Source organism: Equus quagga, chromosome 11 (genome assembly GCF_021613505.1).
Source record: "Equus quagga isolate Etosha38 chromosome 11, UCLA_HA_Equagga_1.0, whole genome shotgun sequence".
NCBI classification, from domain to species: domain Eukaryota; kingdom Metazoa; phylum Chordata; class Mammalia; order Perissodactyla; family Equidae; genus Equus; species Equus quagga.
In genome coordinates this window covers 103268841-103289726 of record NC_060277.1, presented here as the reverse complement: position 1 = coordinate 103289726, position 20886 = coordinate 103268841, and the positions used below count along the sequence as shown (strand labels likewise).

Below are 20886 nucleotides of genomic sequence, written 5' to 3'. Positions count from 1 at the left end.
CTTGCTTGGGTGTGGTTTACAAAGGTACTCCTTTATATAATTATTTATTATATTTTGTGACACTGTGTGTATCTGAATGCTATATTCATAAGAAATGTTTAAAAATATCAATTCTCTCATTTATTATGTCAATGACTGTGGATTTCATTATTTAAATTCTTTTTAACTAGCAGATTTCACAAAGGAAAAAAATGCCTAATTGGCATTACATGTAAGAAAGAAGCAACAACATCCCTTTTTAGGCAATAGGTGGGAACATTCAATACGGGTGGAGGTGAAGTTCAAAGGAAATATTCTATTTTATTTCACAAAAAGCACAATTTCTACCATCTGTTCTCTGAAAACTGATGGCTGCTCTGAAAATTGATCTTCCCTTGTTGTGTTGTCTCTTCTTTCATTTTCAGTGACAATGGTTTTCCAAATGACTTAATCTATGTCAGAAATCTTTTTTAAGAACACTAAAAAAAAACCCCACTGCTTGATGATACTCACTGTCACACAATTCTGTGATGTGGATATCACAGGAAATGTGTTTGCAATTACAAAGGCAAACAAGCCCAAGTATGTTTGTGAATGACAGGCTAGAGTGAAAATAAAGGATCTCTGTCACTGAACATATGTTTTCCCAGAACGCCCAAGATAAAATGAAAATATCTAAGAACATCTTTAAAATATTTTATAGGTGCATTTGTAGCCACCAAAAGAAAACTACTACAATTCTTTAACACTAATAAAATAATACTGCAAATATTACTCATTTAACATCTATAGTATTTTCTACAAATTGTAAATTTAAATTGGAAGTTGTGTGTTTTATAAATTCTGATTTCTAAAAGCTAAATACTTTAGGGCTCTCTAAAATTCTCAAAAATTTCTAAAATAAAAAGTTTATTATTATTTATAAGTTTATTTTATAAATACATTTATAAAATACATCCTTTTTAAATACATTTTAAATGTATTTTTTTAAATACATTTATAATACATCCTTTATTAACTGCTTCATGACACAGATGAACTCTGTAACCTGTATAAAATTTCATACCATTTAATTCTCTCCACACTTACTGCCTTCTTTAACTTAAGCATTTCAACCTCCCAAATTTTAATTTTATAACATTAAAATTGACTAACCTAGATTACCATCACTACTCACAGCAAAAACCTCTGAAATGGATTTGAGATTTAAATATAAAAATAAGATTTAAAGAGACAAAAATATGAGTTAAATTTTTTCATAATCTTGGAATAAGAAAGGCTTTTCTAAGTATGACACAAAAACCAGAAGCCATAGAGAAAAGTCATAGATCTAACCAAGAAAACTTCTATACATTAAAAAATACCAAAAATAAATCAAAAGACATATAGAGAAAAATACTTGCAAGATATATAACAAAGATCAGAATTCCTTAACATATAAATTGCTCTTAGGAATCACAATGAAGACAAAAAAGTCAATGAAAATATGAAAAACTATAAGAAAAGACAGTTCACAAAAGTGAAATTAAAAACACAATAAACAAAAAATATGTTCATGCTCACTTATAATAAAAGAAATGCAAATATCAAAACAACAAGATACTATTTTTCATCTCACAGATAATCAGAAATGTTTATAACTCAGTATTGATGAAATGGGAAAACAGGCATTCTCCTATCTGTTGGTGCAACTAGACATAACCTTTTTTTAATAGCCTCATTGAGATATACATAACTCACATACCATAATATTCACCCATTTAAAGTATATAATTCAATCGTTCTTAATATATCAGAGAATTATGCAACCATCACCACAATCTAATTTTAGAACATTTTCATCACTCCAAAAAGGAAACCTCATACCCATTAGCCGTCACTCTCCATTCTCTCCCATTCCTGCAGCCCTAGGCTGATGTAACCTTATGTTAAGGGCAATCTGTCGATGTCAATCAAAAATTTAAATGTGCAACCCTGTGAATGAGCAATTCTATTTCACAGAACTTATTGTATAAGAATAAACTTACAATACACAAAGATATACATAGGATGCTCTTGAAACACTGTTACAGCAAAATACATAACCTATATCCCTCAATGCAAAACTATACTAATAAAATGTAGTACCTCAGTAAAATAAAATATGATGCAATTATTTAAAAGAATGAAGCCAAATTTTTGATATAGAAAAATTATCAGAATATATAAGTTAAAAAGGTACAAATAAGGGCCGGCCCAGTGGCGTAGTGGTTAAGTTTACACACTCCACTTTGGTGGCCCAGGCTTTGCAGGTTCAGATCTGAGGCATGGACCTAGGACCACTCATCAGGCCATGCTGTGGCAGCATCCCACATAAAATAGAGGAAGACTGGAACAGATGTTAGCTGAGCAACAATCGTCCTCAAGCAAAAAGAGGAAGATTGGCAACAGATGTTAGCTCAGGGCCAATCTTCCTCACAAAAGAAAATAAAAAGCGAAATGAAACAGTATGAAGTCTATACATATGATCTATGATCTCATTTGTATAATAAAATGAGATATTCCTAGAAAACTAAAGAGAATACACATTAAATTTTTAGCAATGATTACCTCTAAAGAATGAAGATTAAGTGTTGAGAAAATGATTAAAATACAGTATTTAACATTTAATATTTCATTTTAAAACAAAGTTAACTTATTTGAAACAATGTTATTTATTATTTGTAAAACACCACCCAGCAACAACAAAAGTGTTTTTAGATGAGAACATGCACAAGACACATCAGGGTTGTCTTACATGGACACAGAAGGCTCTATTGAATTTCAAAACAGAAAAACATTTATCGTCATGCCTGCAAGTAAATGTTTCATAAAAGTGAAGTAAGCAAGTAAACATAAGATTATTCTTCTAAAGATCAACTATGGCTATCACAATATAACTATGCATTTAAATTTAGGGGAAAATCCAAGTTAGAAAACTATCTCTGGAAAAAAAGACAAAACTAATAAAGCAATATGACTGGTATTTTTTATTTCAAAAATGAAAATATTAAAAGATTTCATCCTGAAACTAAAAATATTTTTAGGAAAAATACTTGTTCTGTATTAAAAGTATAATTAGTGTCTTTGTGTTTACAAAGGCAATCTAAATGGATACTTCCCTCTGCCTTCAAATGGCTCCTGATTATCTTTGCCTTTTTATTTTCATTCTCATTTTTGCACATAATAAATTATTTACTTGTACCTTATATTAACATACAATTTTTCAATAGGCTTCCAAGTATTAATTTTCATTCTAGAGGTTAAATTTTTTATGACACTAAACTTATAAAAATCCATCATTTCAGTTTTATCATGTAAGATATAATCATTACCCCAAAGAAATACTTAAGGATGCATATAAAAACAGAAACACAAGGGTATTCGTCCAAGAATTATTTATGTTAGTGAAAACTATAAATAATATCAATACCACAAAATAGGAATAAGTTAAATTAACTAGGGATACATCTATAATATGAAATATAATGCAGCCATTAGAAATAGATGCTTAGGAACAATATTTAATAGCATGAAATGTACTCAAGATATATAAACAATAATTATAATATCATCTCAATTTCCCAAGGAAAAGTATGTGTTCACAGGATACATAAAGAAAAGACTAAAAGACCGTACAATGATATTTTACCAGTGTCTTTATTTCTGGGTATTGATTTTATAGTGATTTTATTTCCTTCTTTACATATGTCTATAGTTTCCAAAATTTCTTCCATAAAAATCCACAAATGATTTTATAATCATAAATACTACTTTAAAAAAAGGATGAAACTGAAAGAGTTCTCACATTAGGGTAACACAGCATACATTTTTAAATATTTTAGGATGGAGAAAAAATATGATCAAAAAATTTCATCAAAAAAAGTCAAAAACAACTACGTAATCGCACAAAAGGTTATTTTAGCCAAAATATACACTAGATGTATTTTAAGATATGGAGTAAGTTGATGTTTACATGCAAACTTTCAATGATGACACAAATATTTTTACAGTACGCCAAAAAGAAAAACAAAAACATAAGGGTGTGGAAAAAAATAAAACCACACAGATTTAAAAATGAATCTCTGATGCAATACACGATAGCTTTAAAAGTTTTTTCTTTCAACACATATGTGGGCAGCATCGGTATGTTTACCCTTGACCCAAGATGTCATCATAAAGAATAAAGATATTATTTCATGACAGGCCAAAAAAATTTTCAAAAAGCCACCACTTCCTTTCAATTATGTTATTCTGTGGTAAGTAGCCTCAATAGCAAGAATTAATAAAAAATAAAAGGAAAAGGAAAATGGTTGGAAATGACTTGTAAAAACAATTACTGAAAATTTTTAAAAGGAAAGAAAGAAATTCAAAACAAGAGCTCTAAAGAAGGTCCATCTGATTATAAGAAGTACCACCCTCAAAAAGGTTTTTTAGCATCTAATTTCTTTTTATTTCAAGAGTTTTTTAAAACACTAGGATTGCACTAGGAAACAAAACTTCACATGCCTTAAATTGGACCTACGAAATGACAGAGAGAACATTACTTAAATGAGCAGCAACAATTCTACTAGATGGAAATTTAAAAGAAAAAACAGCACTTCCTCCTCCATTATCAACAAACATAAACTTTTACGCTCATGATATTGTTTGGAATATCTAAGGAAAAAAGTAATGTCTTTTATGATATTTTATAAATACAGTGATAAAAAAACTTTCATGTTGAAAATATCCAAATTGAAATTAAATATCAAAAATTCTTAGAAGCACCCTTATTAAAATGAAAGACAAAATGAAAGACAAAATTATTTAAATAAATTTATTAGAAACATCAATCTAAGTCCAATAACATTTTACACATTTAAATAGTGCATTACATTTTACAAGTTACACACATATTCATCATTCTCATTTGATTTTGGTAACAACCCTGTGAGATCACTAAGTATGCCCTTTTTAAACAAAAACTAAACTAATATTCTTGACTTCCCTGGGTCATATTACTAGAGATTGGTGAAGGCAGGTTAAGGACACAGTTTTTCAGGTTCCTAATCTAATAGTCTTCCATCATACCACACAGATGACCAAAGTGTTTCATTGATATCATAAGCAAATATAAAAATAATAATGATGATTTTTAAATTTCCCAGAAGAACTTTTAAAAGAAAATAATAAAGCAAACTAACCTCTGTTTAACGACTACTATATATGAAACATATAGGTACTTACACACTACAAAATCTTCACACTATTCCTGCAAAGTAAGTATCTCCCAAATTAGATGAGGAAACTGAGAGTCAGAGAAGATAAATACCTGCCCATTTTCACACAGCTAATAAGTAGGATTCAAATCCAGGTATTCTTGATTCCATAGTCTCTGCTCTTAACCAATAAACAATTCTGCTATTTTCAAATGGCCAAGGAAAGACAGTATATTATGTCATTATCAGTTACAGCCTAGCTTAATTTAGCAGATCAATTTAAACAGTAGAAACAGTAACAGTGAAACTAGAAAGATACATTAAGATACATTACAAGTAAGATGAGATAAAGGGAGACTGGAGCGCTTCACTGAGGTCAAAGATACTGCTTCTAAAAGCTGCCATTTCCCCTAGCCCTGTGATAATCAGGAATCGAGAGTCAGGAGAGAGCTCCTCGGCACGCCCTGTCTAGTGGGCATGGAGCTGGGACACACAAAATGGCAGATGGGCGTTAAAACAGAAAGACAAACCCTGCCTTCCCTGCATCACTATTTAATATTTGTACAAAGACAACCTCTTCCTACCATGAATCATTATTCTAACTAGCACCTCAAAACTCGTATTACACAAAATATGAAAATAGTGTTAATAATTACATACGTTAGAAATATCTCAATCCTACCTCTTTCTCATGCATTCGAGAGAGTAAATGATCATCATGGAGACTGCCGGATTTCCCCAGGCTGAATTTGGGAGTCATCTGTCGAATGAGCAAGAGTTATTCAAGACTCTTTCAGGCCTGGTTTATCCTTAACCCAAGAGTAAACTTCTAAATTGCATAAAGTTCATTCCAAAATAATACCAACACTGGAGGAAAAAAAGTGATTTATTCACTTCCAAGTGATAGGATTAATAAACTAGTATTTTTCATAAAGTGGACCTGTGTTATTTTCTGTAAACTTAAGGATTATTTTATTAAAAAATATTTGTCCACAGGAAAAGTCCAAAGAAATTCTCACCTACCAGAGAAATTGGGATAGGCTTCTGTCTCAGGTACCGAGGATTTTCTATCTGAAAATTTAAAAATAAAATAAAAAAAGGACTTGTTAACTTCTGAGTTTTAATTATTATTTGATAAATATAGAATTATGCTGCTATACTAAAATATTTTCTTTACATCTTAATACGTAAGTTTGTTTTTTAGAACGAGTACTGCATAGTACATTTTTAGTGGCTCACTAACAAATGAAATACAAAACAAACTCCTCTGCATACACAACTGCACCGCCATGAGGCCCTCACAGCCTGACTGCCCAGCCTCATCTCCACTGTTCCTGACCTCACGTTTTATACTCCTAGAACCCTGAATGGCTTCTATTACCTTCTTCTTGCACCTCTCGACCTCTATGCGTTACTCTGTCCACCCCTCCAACTCCTATAAGCACGCACCTATTCATCTTTCAAGTCTCAGTTTACACTACACTCCCAGGCAGATTTGGTGTGAGAATCCTTAAATTCACCTCCAAAATAACAACCAGAATACAAAACTTCTTTAGGACCCCTCCTGTATCTACCTTGCAGGCTCATTTATCCCCAACATATCTTATATTCCAAGGACACCAAACAACTTGCTTTACCTTGAAAGCACTGCACTCTCCCATATCTGATTCTTTGCAACCTGTGAAGTAATTCTCCCAACTTCTTCATGTGGTTAACTTACTCAAGACACTCAGTTCAGGAATCATCTCCCCCAGGCAATTTAGGTAAGTTCCTACCACTCACATAGTACCCCGGAGGCTCATTCTCTTTTATGATATAATATCTATCTTCTGCAAAAAAGTGTGAACTCTGAGAAAAGACTATGACTATCTCGTAACCCACCTAAGTCTAGCATCGACCACGGGGCCTGGCAGGTAGTGAGTGCCCAACAAACATTAATAAAAAAACGGAAGGAAGGAGCAAACTGTACCTGATCCCACCCTCTTATCAGCTCCTCCACTATCCTGTGTGTCTCTTATCACTCTGATATTCTATTTTAAGTGTTTATCAGCACGTCTCCACATCTGTCTTTAAGCACAGGGAGCGCAAGGGAGATGACTTCTCAATTTTGTAATCCTGGTATCTAACACGCAGTAGGCTTTCAATGAAATATTTATTGAATTAATATACTATATAATAAATTAGAAACACGTATCTCAACTAGCATTGTTATCTCAACTATTTCATTCACAAATGAAGTGATAATTAAAAATCATTATCATGGAATTCTAATCTTCTGACTTCATAAACCCACGATTTACTACATGGATAATCTCACAATGTACAAAAATATAACACTAACCACAACTTCAACCTAGGATAGTGTTTCTTACCATTAGCCCTGACTGACCAACTTTTTCAAATACACATTGTTGGGCTCCACTCCTCCAAAATCCCACTATCTTTTCAAAAAGTTCCTCAAATCACTTATTATAGTTAATAATCACAGAAGCTGAATAATTCATACCCAATTTGACAAGAAAGTTAAAGAGATGAATAAAGAAACAATTAATCAAAGAATATAGAGGCAATGAAATTAAAAATAGAATTTATTCAGGTTTAAAAAAAAAAAAGCCTCTATAGCCACAGATAGGATCTAAAAAGGATCTAGATTTTATTTTAGCACCTAGATTAAGAGAAACTTACAAAATAATTTTTTTTCACCTGGAGGCTGTTTCCCATTAAGTAACGGCAACTGTCTGAATTTAAATTTCTCTCCCCATCCTCCAAAAACCCATAAAAATCAGCAAAGAGAGGAAATAAAAATACTGGTCACCCATGCCTACATCACAACAAGGAGAAAGAGATTACTGAAACCCTCAGTTAACATGTAAGTGGCTAAAGAAAGATTACAAACCAGCAGAATTCGATCCTGAGCCAAAGCAGAGCGAGAGCGCGGGGCAGGCGGAGGGGGGGTGCCTTAGGGTCCTGGTGGTGGTGGAACTTAAACACCATCAAATAGTGGCCTGTAGAAGGAGAGTAGCTACCTTAAGCGGGTCATACAAAAAACCTGATGGATGAGAGTGCTGGAGACAGGAGTGAAAAGAAGAGCCTGGAAAGTGTGAAGAACCAGAGAAGGCAGTCTCAGGAAAAAACCACTTCTGCGGGAAAGTGGGCCCACAGGAGAAAGGCTGTCCAGGACGGGAGGAAAGAAAAAGGGAGCTGAAGAAACAAGACAGAATCAAAGAACTGGGAGATGACAGGCCAAAATGACAACCATAAAAGGCATCATTTATTAAAGCAATTGAACTTCACTGGAGCAGGAGAAGAGGGCCCTCCTAAACTAAGAAATAAAGTCCACTACCCAAACCACCCCTCCAAGACGATCACTGGCTACCTCTTGTTCAGAAAAATCTCACATAAATGATCATGAACAGAAAAAAGAATCCAAGATCCATAAAAACTTACTATAGAAAATCACAATCAAAATCCATCAGCAGAAGGAATCACTTTTTTAAAGAGCCATGAACCAGAAGACAGTCACATAGTGTCCTTTTAACTCTCCCCATCTCCAGGATGCTGATTCATCAGGCTTTTGTGCAACCCACTTAATGTAGGCCACTCCCCTGCAGGTCAATATTTGATGATATTTACGTTCCTCCACCACTACGACAATATGTATTCAAGGATAACTTTTAAATAATTTCAGGCTGTTCATAAAGAACACTACAAATAAAGACAAAAACATAGAAAGATGTCAAACAGGAGACCGAATAAGAGCTTGGCAAAGTTGCCAGATGCCAAGTCAACATGTAAAAGTTAACTGCATTTCTATAAATTAGCAAAAATCATACAGGAAAAAAGATCATTTTACAAAGATATCATTTAGCATAGACAATATATAATTCCTAAAAGTAAATCTAAGAAAATATACATAAGCCCTTCATGGAGAAAATAACTAAGCTTTTTTGAAAGACGTTAAGACTGGAATAAATAGAGAGTGAAACCATGTTTTTGGATAGTCTTAATATTGTAAAAATGTCAATTCTCCTTAACTTAATCTAATCTAGTAACTAAATTTATCCAAACCAGGATTTCAACAGGGTTTTTAGAAAACTTAAGTTCATTATAAAATGTATACAAATAAATAAAGGGACAAGAATAACCAAGACATGCCTGAAGGAAAAAAATCAAGGTGAGGTAACTTACAAAAACATAATAAAACTACAGTGATGAAGATAAGTCAGCTAGAAAGTACTGAAACTCAAATATATAGGAGAATATGATTCATGAAAGAGCTTGCACTGTAAGTTATTAAGAAAACAAGGATGAGGGGCTGGCCCCGTGGCCGAGTGGTTAAGTTCGCGCGCTCCGCTGCAGGCGGCCCAGTGTTTCGTTGGTTCGAATCCTGGGCGCGGACATGGCACTGCTCATCGGACCACGCTGGGGCAGCATCCCACATGCCACAACTAGAAGAACCCACAATGAAGAATACACAACTATGTACCGGGGGGCTTTGGGGAGAAAAAGGAAAAAATAAAATCTTTTAAAAAAAAAAAAAAAAAGAAAACAAGGATGTGTTCAATCAGTGGGAGAAAATCAGATCAGATCTCTTCCTTGCACCATGTAAAATAAATTCCCAAGGACTGAATACTTATAATTAAAAGCATAACTATAAAAACTTTCCAAAGACAATTTAGATGAATAACTTCATGGCCTCAGAGTAGAGAAGATTTCTTAAAACAAACCAAAAAAAAGTACTAACTAAAAAGAAATTAATAAATTTGACCACTTTAAGTAAGAACTTCTCTCCAAAAAAGATATCATAAAGTGAAAAGACAAGCCATAAACTGGGAGGAGATGTTTGCACAAATGATTAGTCTCCAAAATGTGTAAAGAAGGTCTTTCAAAATCAATAAAAGAAAAAACCCACTAGAAAAAAATGGGAAAAACTTCAGACACATTTCACTGATGAGGAAATCTGAATGACTAATAAACATACAAAAATATGCTCAATCTGTTTAGAAATATGAAAAATGTAAACTAATACCACAATTAGATGGTATTTTACAGCAACCAGATGAGCATACATTAAAAATTTGATGTATTTTTGGGGCCAGCCGGGTGGTATAGTGGTTGAGTTCACGCACTCTGCTTCGGTGACCCATGGTTTGCCAGTTCCGATCCCAGGCACAGACCCAGCACCTCTCATCAAGCCATGCTGTGGTGGCATCCCACATACAAAACAGAGGAAGACTGGCACAGATGTGGGCTGACACTCTTCCCCAAGCCAAAAAAGAGGCAGATTGGCAACAGATGTTAACTCAGGGTCAATCTTCCTCACATACACACAAAATTGACAACGAAAGTGTTTCAGATGTGCAGCACTACTGGTGAGTGCATGAATTAGTACATTTACTAGGGGGAAACATTGATTCAGTAAAGATAATAATAAAATCCACTTAAATACTTAAATATCAGACCAGAGAAAGAGGCATATTCTTTAGTAAATAACACTGTACTATATATACACAGCTTTTTGAAAAATAGAGGCAGCAAATTTCCAGCAGGTAACAAAGTGCACTCAGTAAATATTTATTGTCTGAAGGTATATATATGGGAAAAGTAACCATTCTCTATTTTTGAAATGAAGAAAACCAGCATAAAAAGTAAGTTCTTCAAAGACCCACACAAATCTGCAAATATATAAAACCCTAACTCATGAAGCAGAATTAAATATAAGTGGGAAAATAAAAGAAAAGGGAAACGGGGAATTCTCAAAGATGCTCAAGCTCTAATTAAGCTTAAAATTTAAAACCAAAAGCCAAGAAAACCATCTGTGACTTATTTTTACCCTGCTCTACATTTATAAGCAGGGTACAAAATATTGGTTTAGCTAATTACAATGTAGCCTTTCAACTATGCAGAAGTAACTCCTACTTCATCCTTTTCATCTTTAAAAGCCATTAAATACAGAAGTTAAGGACTCATTCTGTTATCACAAATGTCCTTTCTCAAGTAGACCAAAAAAAAAAAAGACAGTCTATCCTAATATTTAAAAGCCACGATGAACACTGTAAACAAGTATAAATCTCCTGTTGTTATTCATTTACGGTACATGCAGCTTGTCTCATAACCACTTTTAATATGTAATGAGAATTACTCAGAGTAAAGCATGTTCTTGAGTCTATTTGGGGGAAATAAGCAATCTATTTTCTGATTTTATAACAGCAGCCAGATGTGCTTTGAAGTTGAATGTTCCCACTTTGTAATCCACAAGTAACATGGACTTGATGCAATCTGTAAACAGTCTTAACATTTACTTTTTTCATGCTCTTTTAGAAAACTTCTTGTTCTCTCACAATACCTCAAGAAAAAAATACCACAATAAAGAATGTCCAAAATGGAAGATAAAAAGCACTTATGTGAAACATTAAAGTCTAACAAAATATTATACAGAAAGCAAAGCCAAAGATAATTATGTTCCAACAGCATGAATAAATCACATGACCAAACATTTCTTGTTTAAAAGCAAACAGAATCACAATAATAAAATATATAATAATTGAAACTATTAAATACAGATACTGAATGTTCTCTAATGAAAACTGGCTTTTGACATTTTATTTTGTTTAGTTTTTTAGCAGATTTGTTTGCTTACAAAGGGTTCTATCAGTTTCTTTCTACAAATTATTCAGGATTTGGTAAAACTGACCAAATATCAGCTCACAGATTCATGTTGATTAAATAGAGATGTTCTATGGTTCCAGAATAACAGAAAGGCATTTCATCTGATATTTTAGCTGTCTTAGAGGAAAGGACATCATCAAGCAATAGATTAGCAGAAAAACAACTAAAATAAATGTTTTTAAGTCACAGCATCAGTCAGAAAAGAATTGCTTAAACTCCTCTATGGAATAAAATAAATTCAGTTCTCAATGTCAAATCCATTATGCGCCAAAATAATGTTTTTAAGTCAATATTTTAGAACTTGAAAAACAAGTTTCCACAGAAATAATATACAAATAGAGGTTCATTCATTGGTTTATTCACAACATTTCCACAAACATTTAATGAGCACAAACAAAATAGAGATATAAAGACATAGTGCACTGGTATAAGGAAAAGCAAATAAGCCAAAGGAACGGAATGGAAACAGACAGGCACTGGTCACTTAATTTATGAGACAAATAACACTGCAGTGCAGCAAGAAAAGAACAGTCTTTTCAATAACTAAACATCATCTGGATACAAATAAGGGACAAAAACAAACCTTGAGTCCCTATCTTACAACATATACCAAAATCACCTCCAGCAGGTATGTAGATCTAAATAGAAAAAGTAAAACAATAGAGCTGCTAGAAGAAAATATAGGAGAACATCTTCAGGACCTTAAGATAGTCAAAGATCTAACGCAGGACAGAAAATAGCACTAACTATAAAGTGAAAAAATGAGAAAGTGAATTGTATTAAAATTTAAAATGTCTGTTCATCAAATACACCCCTAAGACAACGAAGGAAAGCAACAAACTGGAAAAAAAAATTTCTAATACTACATTCCAAAAAGACTCTTATTCAGAATAGATACAAAGCTCTTACATATCAATAAGAAAAAGACAGACAACCCAACAGAAAAACTGGCAAAGACTTATTAAGTAGGTGCTTCACTCTGAGAGGTTATCCAAACTGTCAATAAACATATTAAAGGCATCTAACTTTATTGTCATCAGGAAAAGATATATTAAAACCACACAATACAGAGGCCGGCCCCATGGCATAGTGGTTAGGTTCAGCACACTCTGCTTTGACCTCCCAGGTTCATGGGTTTGGATATGGGCCATGGACCTACGTCACTCAACAGCCATGCTATGGTGGTGTCCCACATAGAAGGTAGAGGGAGATTGGCAACAGATGTTAGCTCAGGGGGAGTCTTCAGCAACAACAACAAAAAACCACACAATGGAATGTCATTAACCACTCTCGAGAATGGCTAAATTTCTTTAATTAAAAAAAAATTAACTGACAATATCAAGTGGTGAAGAGAAAGTAAAGGAACAGGAACTGGCACATACTGCTGATGAAGATGCAAAGTGGCATAATCACTTTTAAAAAACTGCTTGGCAGTATCTACGTATCAAGTAGCTTTTGCTGCATAATAAATGACCCCAGACCTTCCTGGCTTCAAACTACAACCATTTTATTTAGCTCACAATTCTGTGGGTCAGCAACTTGGGCAGCTCATCTGGAATAGCTCATCTCAACTGGATTTACTCTTGTGTTTGCTACAATAGTGTGACAGCAGCCACAGGTGACTGATTAGAACAGTTCTCAACAGGCCACAGTGAGGAAGGCCCCAGGGAGCAGAACAGCCAGGCTTCCCACATTCCTGATAGAGAGAGTAAACAGCTGGTAGGTGCCCAATAGCCCTCGACAGGGAGGTTCACCCTTCTGGATAGGCCCTGACCTCCAGGTGAGGCCATCTGACTTTGAGGTGCTGTCCACCCTCTGGAGCTCCCCGTGGGATCAGGGGGAGACTCACTCCCACTGACCTTGCTCAGCTCCTTCCCCCATCCAGTCCATGGTGTGTGTCTGTATGTGTGTGTGTGTGTGTCCCACCCCTCGACTGCCTGTCCTGAGAGCTCTCCCTGCTCAAACCCCGCTTGCCCGCCCAGCTTCTGCTCTTGGGCTCTGCTTCCAGGGACTGGACCTAAGGGGTCTACTCAGAGTCCTCACTCTTCATTTGCTCCTGGTGGGAGTGAGGCTCTGCAGTCAGCACGTGGACCCAGGGTGGGAACCGACAGGTAGACAGTGACTGGTGACCGCGATGGAAGGCCCAGTAAAGTCCTCCTCCTGACCTCACACCCCGTCCTCAGAAAAAAAGAAGAAAAAAATTTATATAACGATACTCATGCATGGAATGTATACAAAATATATTAATAAAATAGGAAAGCTTCCCAAAAACTAAAGATTAAAGAGTAAGAAAAAAAGAATACAAGAGGAAAATTTAATTGCTAGAGTTAGTAAATAAATGTCTACTTGAATGAAACAGTCCTAGAAAAAATATTAACACACTTCTGAGAAAAGAAAGAATATATTCAGGAAAAAATGCATTTTTTTAACAAAAACTATAAAATTCAAATTCTAGAACATCTAATGCATCAGAATGAAGGTGTTGATAGTCATGACAGCAATATGAAAAATGTACCCTAAGTATAAAGCACAAAAATTAGCTATTAACTGATCATTCAGAAGAAGAAAGAAAAAAAAGTTCGTTGTGCATTCCCATACAAAACTAAAATCAAAGCAAAATCTATGCTTTTTAATACACGGATTCTTAAATTATTCTACTGTGATCAAGAGATGGTTCAGCATGATTAACGCATATATATTATAAATATATAAAAATGCAAGATTTTCATATTCTACTCTGTTCGTGCATTCTTTGAACAATAAAAATATGAAACAAAACCCCAGGCAGGCCTAGTTTTAAGGCATTACTTTGAAATATTTTAGATATTTTATTTTAATATTATTATACGAATGAAAAATTTAATCCTCTGAACAGTTAAATAATCGTGAAAAATATTCTACATGCTAAGAAATGTACATCAGAAGTTTCAAATGGCTAAGGGCAAAAGCAGTTTAAAGGGATAGCCCAGAACTGTATTTTTCACTTTGATACTGCTTTCTGGCAAAAAGAATTTGTCTTTCTGAGGGAGTTCCTGGCCTCTTCTCCTACACTGGCAACTTAGGACTTCCCTCCAATGGCAACTTCCCCTACTCCTTCATGAAAGGTGTGAACGTTTTTCTTTTGACTTATACCCCTCTCGTTATGTATTCTATTTCTCTCTCCTGTTTCACTAAGATACTTCCAACACGACTAGGAGAGTCACATTGCTTTAAATTATTATACATTTCCCTACCTTCTAATCGTGGCTATTGCATGAGCCAGCCCTCCTCACTCTGTACTGTCCAGTCTCTGGGTACAACTACCATCTCCGGCAATCTGACCAAGAAATATGACTCCAGCCCTTGAGACTCATAAAGCTCCAAACCTGGAACCCTCCCCAGTTAATCTGACCATCCCTTCAAACTCCAACAATCTAAAATAAAACTTTAAAACCCCTAAAATGGATTCCCCCATCTGACAATCAATTAACTGACAAAGAGTCAACATTCCCATTTCCTGAAACCAAACCTTGAGGTACCCTTCTGTTCAGCCCACCAGTAACTAAGCATTCTTCACTCTCTTTGAAATATTTTTCCCTTCTATGCTTTCCATCTTCACCAAAATCACACTAATGTAGAGTCCACTACAAACACCTAAATGATGATTGGGTCCCTTTCTCCGTCTCTACTCACATCCGGTATAATCTTCAGAACACCACCAAGCCAATTTTCCTAAAGCACTGCTTTCATTAAAGACCATTATTAGTAGCAAGGGTTCCAGGTTTTTTACAAATAACAATCCCTGATGTGACTGAAGAAGTGAGAACTAGGCAATCCTATATACTGCTGGCTGGAGAGTAAATTGGTATATACCTTCTGGAGGGCAATGTACCAACACGTAATGTAACCTAAGAAAGTAACCAAACAGGTATGAAAAGATTCTTGTAAGGAATTTTATTGTAGATTACTTATGTTAGCAACAAACTGGGAGCAACCTAAATGTCCAAAAGGAGCAGAATGCTTAAATAAGTTATGGACTATCCCTCCAACAGAAAAATTAGTGCTATCATTAATATTAATGTTTATAAACCTATTATAAACTTATACCAAATTTAAAACAGCACATAATAAAATAGTATTTATAATATAATCCCAGTTTTGTTTAAATTTTAATTTTATAAATACACACAGAAAAAAAGGAGAGAAAGATATAACAAAATGCTAACACATCCATCAGTGTTAACATTTTAAAGTATATTTTATTCCTATGACTTCCTGTACTTCCAAATTTTCAAATTACATATTATTCTTATAATAACAAAGTGTGATAAAAATTGTTTTAAACCCCTTTTCATTTCCTCAAAGCATTTAAACAGCATATATGTAAAGTGGAATGTGGAGAAGAAAAAAAATTAACCTCCAGAGCTCACTATTGCCTCAAATTTAAAGCTAAACTTCTCAATTCAGCATTCAAAGCCCCAATACAATCAAGCCTGATGACACTGCCCCCAGTCCCCCACCGGAATCCCAAAGATCCAGTCACGACAGTTTGCTTACACCACCACACCTTTCTTTGTGCCTATTTCTGCCTTGAATTCCAGCTCTGCTCCTCCTCTCAGCCTATGCAAACACATTCATGCCCCGAGCCTTGGTACACGAAAACTGCTGTCCACGGTGGTGGCACATCCGTGAAGTTTCCCTGAGGGTTTTTTAACCCAAATGACCTTGCTTCTCTAAGTCATTCCTTCCCTCCCCTCCACCTCAGTATTCTACTTTCTATATAACTCATTTTGGTATTTGATCATATACTATCTTAAATTATTATTTAACTATTTTATGTGTATATCTCTTATTTCACCAAAAAGAAAGTCAGCTTATCGAGGGCAGGAACTATTTTATGCTTCTTTGGAATGTTCTCTTTCCTGTACTCAGAGTCCTTCTCAGTGCTGACACAGTATTAAATGTCGAACATCTAATAATATAGAATTAAATTCGTTCAGATGTTTTCCAAACACAATATAATTCTGCCACATCAATATACATACATAAAACAAATACTTTTTTTACCCCAAGATTCCAACTATTAAGGCGAGCTTCAATGTTGCTGTCATCCAAACAAAGAGCAGATTTTTTCGGATGAATTTCCTAAAATACAAGAGAGAAAAAGGAAGAAGAGATGGAGGAAAGAAGCAAGGAGGAAGAAATAAAAGAGGAAAGGAAGAAGGGAAAGAAGGGAGGAAGGGAGGAAGAAAGGAAGAAAACAGGACAAAATATACGTCATTCAGAGTAATAAGATCGTGTGTGCTCTGTGGTGAGTTACATTGCCCTCAGAAAGGATTCTGTTACAGTGCAGCTAGGTCTCTATTCTAGGTAATGACTGTTCATTATAGCTGCTTAGGGCTATGAGACGCCTTCACAATATACTCACACAGTAACTAGATTTCAAAAAAAACATCAAAAGAATACTTTAAAAATTAATCCAGACTCTTCTCTTTAAGTTCTTTTACAAAAAGTTTTAATTGTGGTATACCACAGTAGCTTTAAAGGGGGGTGGAGGAACACTTGAAAAGATGAAATATTTACTCTCGTTAAAATTAGTTAACAGGGAAGTTTGTACTGATGCCCAAGAAGCTCTTTGTTCTTAAATTAATTTTCATTCGTACACTGAATATAAAGAGAAATAAGCTTTGGATTCACATCATGAAAACACAGTTATGGTGACTCTTTACTTTTTAAAAAAATTAAAATTCTATGCTTTTTTTTCCCTCCCATATAATTTATCATATTATACATTTATCAAACCAGATTAAAACTATAATTAACTGAGGAAGCCTAAGATCTGTGCCCAGAAATGGACAATGATCTGAAAGCTCTTAATCTTAGAAAGGTAAATCTGTGCAAAATAATAATGATTATTCTCCAGCAAAAAAAATTTATTTTGAAATTAACTTTCTTGGGACAGCATTTTCACGCTTTTAGAAAACCTCATTACTAATAAGTCTATTTACTATGGTCATTTAAATTATCTGAAGTGATGAAAAAGACAGTAAAATGTTCTTCATATTTTACTGAGTCTCCAAATTTCTATCAAATAAAATGATGAATTTATTATTTATATACAATATTAAAATCCAATATTGCTTTTACTGTCAGTCCCTGCTTTTTGTGTTTTTCTTTGTGAACAAGAACATCCTGAGAAAACGTACCTGCTTTGTCTATTCTGAGTAAATACGATGATTAATAACAAACCTATACATATTTAAAACGTGCTGCCCTTCATATTAAAATATGTTTTGAAAGTTCCAAATATCCCTGGAGAAAATGCTACCAGTTACATTTAGAGCAATATGTGCTAAAATGGCCATGCATCACATACGATCTCCTTTTAACTGAAAGTCATGTAACCAAGACAAGCCAGAGTTAGGGAAGAAAGACTGCAGGAGCAGGCGAAGTTCTCTTTACAAGGCTAAGTGGAATGCTCGTTAGCACCTTGTTCAAACCAAATCTGTTAAGCAGCAAGAAGCGAGAGAGGCACTCATGTTTCAGGACATAAACTGTTCGCCTTCATCAAGAAGGCAGCATTCCCTACTTCATGACAAGTTCATCCCAACGTCTTAAGTTTACGACCACTCAGTGCGTGTCGACTCATTTTTATATACATACTGAGCAAAAGGGAAAAGGAAAAAAAACTGAAAAATGAAGGTTTATTCTTCGATGTGCAGGAGAAACAACAGACTGATTAACATGATGCCCAAGAATCAATGAGAAAGCAGAAAGAACACTGGAGAATATACCAAATACGCCACTTCCTTGGACACCGGGATGTTCAACAAAATCTTCTGACTTTATTCACTGCTTTTATGTAATTGTTGGAACTTTCACAATGTGAAATTAAAAATCTGTGGAGTTATTTTAAAACAACAAACAAACAAAGTAGAATCTGATCTTACAGAACTCTCTGGGGTGGTATTTTGTCCATCTTCTCTGTAGGTTGGGCTCATAGAAAGGGATCTTGTTTGGAGCTTTGCAGTGTACTGTTCCCTAATAACAGACCAAAATAGTAACAATCAGAATTTGGGGAATTCAGAGGACAGAAGGGTATTTAAATCTAGGATTACCAATTTTTTTATTTTGCAAATAAGATGATTATTTATATTAAAAATGAACTTTCAAGAGCAAAGAAGAAAAGAAATACAAATAATAACCACTCATATTTCTCACATTTGATTTCATTTAGGTCAAACTATAAATAAAATTATCACCTAATTGCCACATACTTGCTTACAAACAAATGCTATTTTTTAAGTGGGATCATAATAAACTACATGCATTTAAATCTTTTCTCCTGCTTTCCCCTTTTCCTAAGTGTAGGAAAAGAAAAAATGAAGCATACATTCTCAGAGAAGATAATTGTTTACAAGGTTAGCAAGTTTTGTTGAACTCATCTTCCATAACAAGATGAAGTCTTAAAATATATACAATGAAACCTATACATAGCTGAAAGTTTGAATTAATTTGAAACCATGTCAGAAACCACAGATAAACCAGTCTTAAATTAAAAAATATGCCATGCTAATTCAAGTAAAATGTGGTAATTCCAGCATAAGTAGGAAAATAGTTCAAGCTTCCAAATGAATTTGAAAAAAAACTTTTCTCCAGAACAAAATGGAGTATAAAAATACCATTCTCAATATTCCACTTTAGCCTAGAGTCTTTCATTTATTTTTATTCAAGCTATTTCAATAAAGTTCCATGATTACGAATATCTATTCTTTGAACAGCTGCCTCCAGATACGTGAAATGGAAACTAACCATTATATAATGAATTAAAGTCACTAACTTCCAACCACAAGCCATATCAGGATTTCCTTCAAAAATTGTGGGCCATACTGGGGCTGGCCCCGTGGCCGAGTGGTTAAGTTCGCGCGCTCCGCTGCAGGTGGCCCAGTGTTTCGTTGGTTCGAATCCTGGGCACGGACATGGCACTGCTCATCAGACCATGCTGAGGCGGCGTCCCACATGCCACAACTAGAAGGACCCACAACGAAGAATACACAACTATGTACCGGGGGACTTTGGGGAGAAAAAGAAAAAAATAAAATCGTTAAAAAAAAAAAAAAAAAATTGTGGGCCATACTAAGTATTCCCAAAAGACAGAACAGGAGTTCAAAATGACAAGATTAAAATGAATGTGTTTTTTGGTGGTAACACTAATAGATTAACACTCCTTAGACTAGTTACTAAGTAATTTAGAATGTCTGAAAAAGCTGTTTTAAAGAGAGCTATTAATTTTTTACACCCCTACTCAATATTCCAGATATCCAAATACTTAAAAACAAAGGAGAAAAACAGATAAAGTAACATTTTGAGAATAATTTCACCAGCCAATGTGTTTGAGCTGATAGAAGCATTTAAAACTCAGTATGTGGGAAGATGAAAACTGATAATATCATACTAAGCAGTAGCCTGTTCTTCCTTAAGAATAGATTAAATAATCATAAAAAGAGCTATACTTAAAAATTGAAAAATGCTTAAATATTAAAAGTAATTCTTCTCAGAAAATATTAATAAAAAAGAGGACTGAAACATTTATCTATTTATTACACAGGGAGCATACATAAAACAACACACCCTTTTAATCCACTTGTAGCTGTCCTTCTGTACCAATCTACCTCTTTCCCTCCACAATACATTTTCAAAATAAATTATTGGGTCCATGTCCTAACCCGCCATACACTTTTCAATCAACTGCAATCTAACTTCCACTAATTTGGGAAGTGCTGTAAGTAAAGTCACCAATGATCTCCTAGTTGCTCAAGCAAATGAGCTGTTACCTCACCCTAGTTGATCTCACTAAAACATTACAGACAGTGTTTTAAAGATGTCACATTCGTTGGCTCCGTAGAATCATTCTTCCCTGGTTCTCATCCCATCCTTCAGAAATCTCCTTCACAGTAACCTTCACTAACTTTTCTTTCTCTTCCCACTCCACATGCTATAATCCCAGGGTTCTGTCTCTAACCTTATTTACTTTTCTTTC

General features: G+C 34.4%; 1 protein-coding gene across 4 annotated transcripts in view; it reads right to left on the bottom strand.

The window, feature by feature from the left end:
* Positions 1-20886, bottom strand: part of CEP112 (centrosomal protein 112) — a 460069-nt gene that overhangs the window by 402351 nt on the left and 36832 nt on the right. For 3 of the 4 annotated variants that reach the window (XM_046677462.1, XM_046677464.1, XM_046677466.1), the window contains 4 exons: positions 18797-18887; positions 16914-16991; positions 6222-6269; positions 5881-5958 (listed from right to left, as the gene is read on the bottom strand). In XM_046677462.1, coding sequence (XP_046533418.1) covers positions 5881-5958; positions 6222-6269; positions 16914-16991; positions 18797-18887 — 295 coding nt within the window. The remainder of the gene's footprint in view (positions 1-5880; positions 5959-6221; positions 6270-16913; positions 16992-18796; positions 18888-20886) is intronic. The other variant, XM_046677465.1, reaches the window with a different exon arrangement.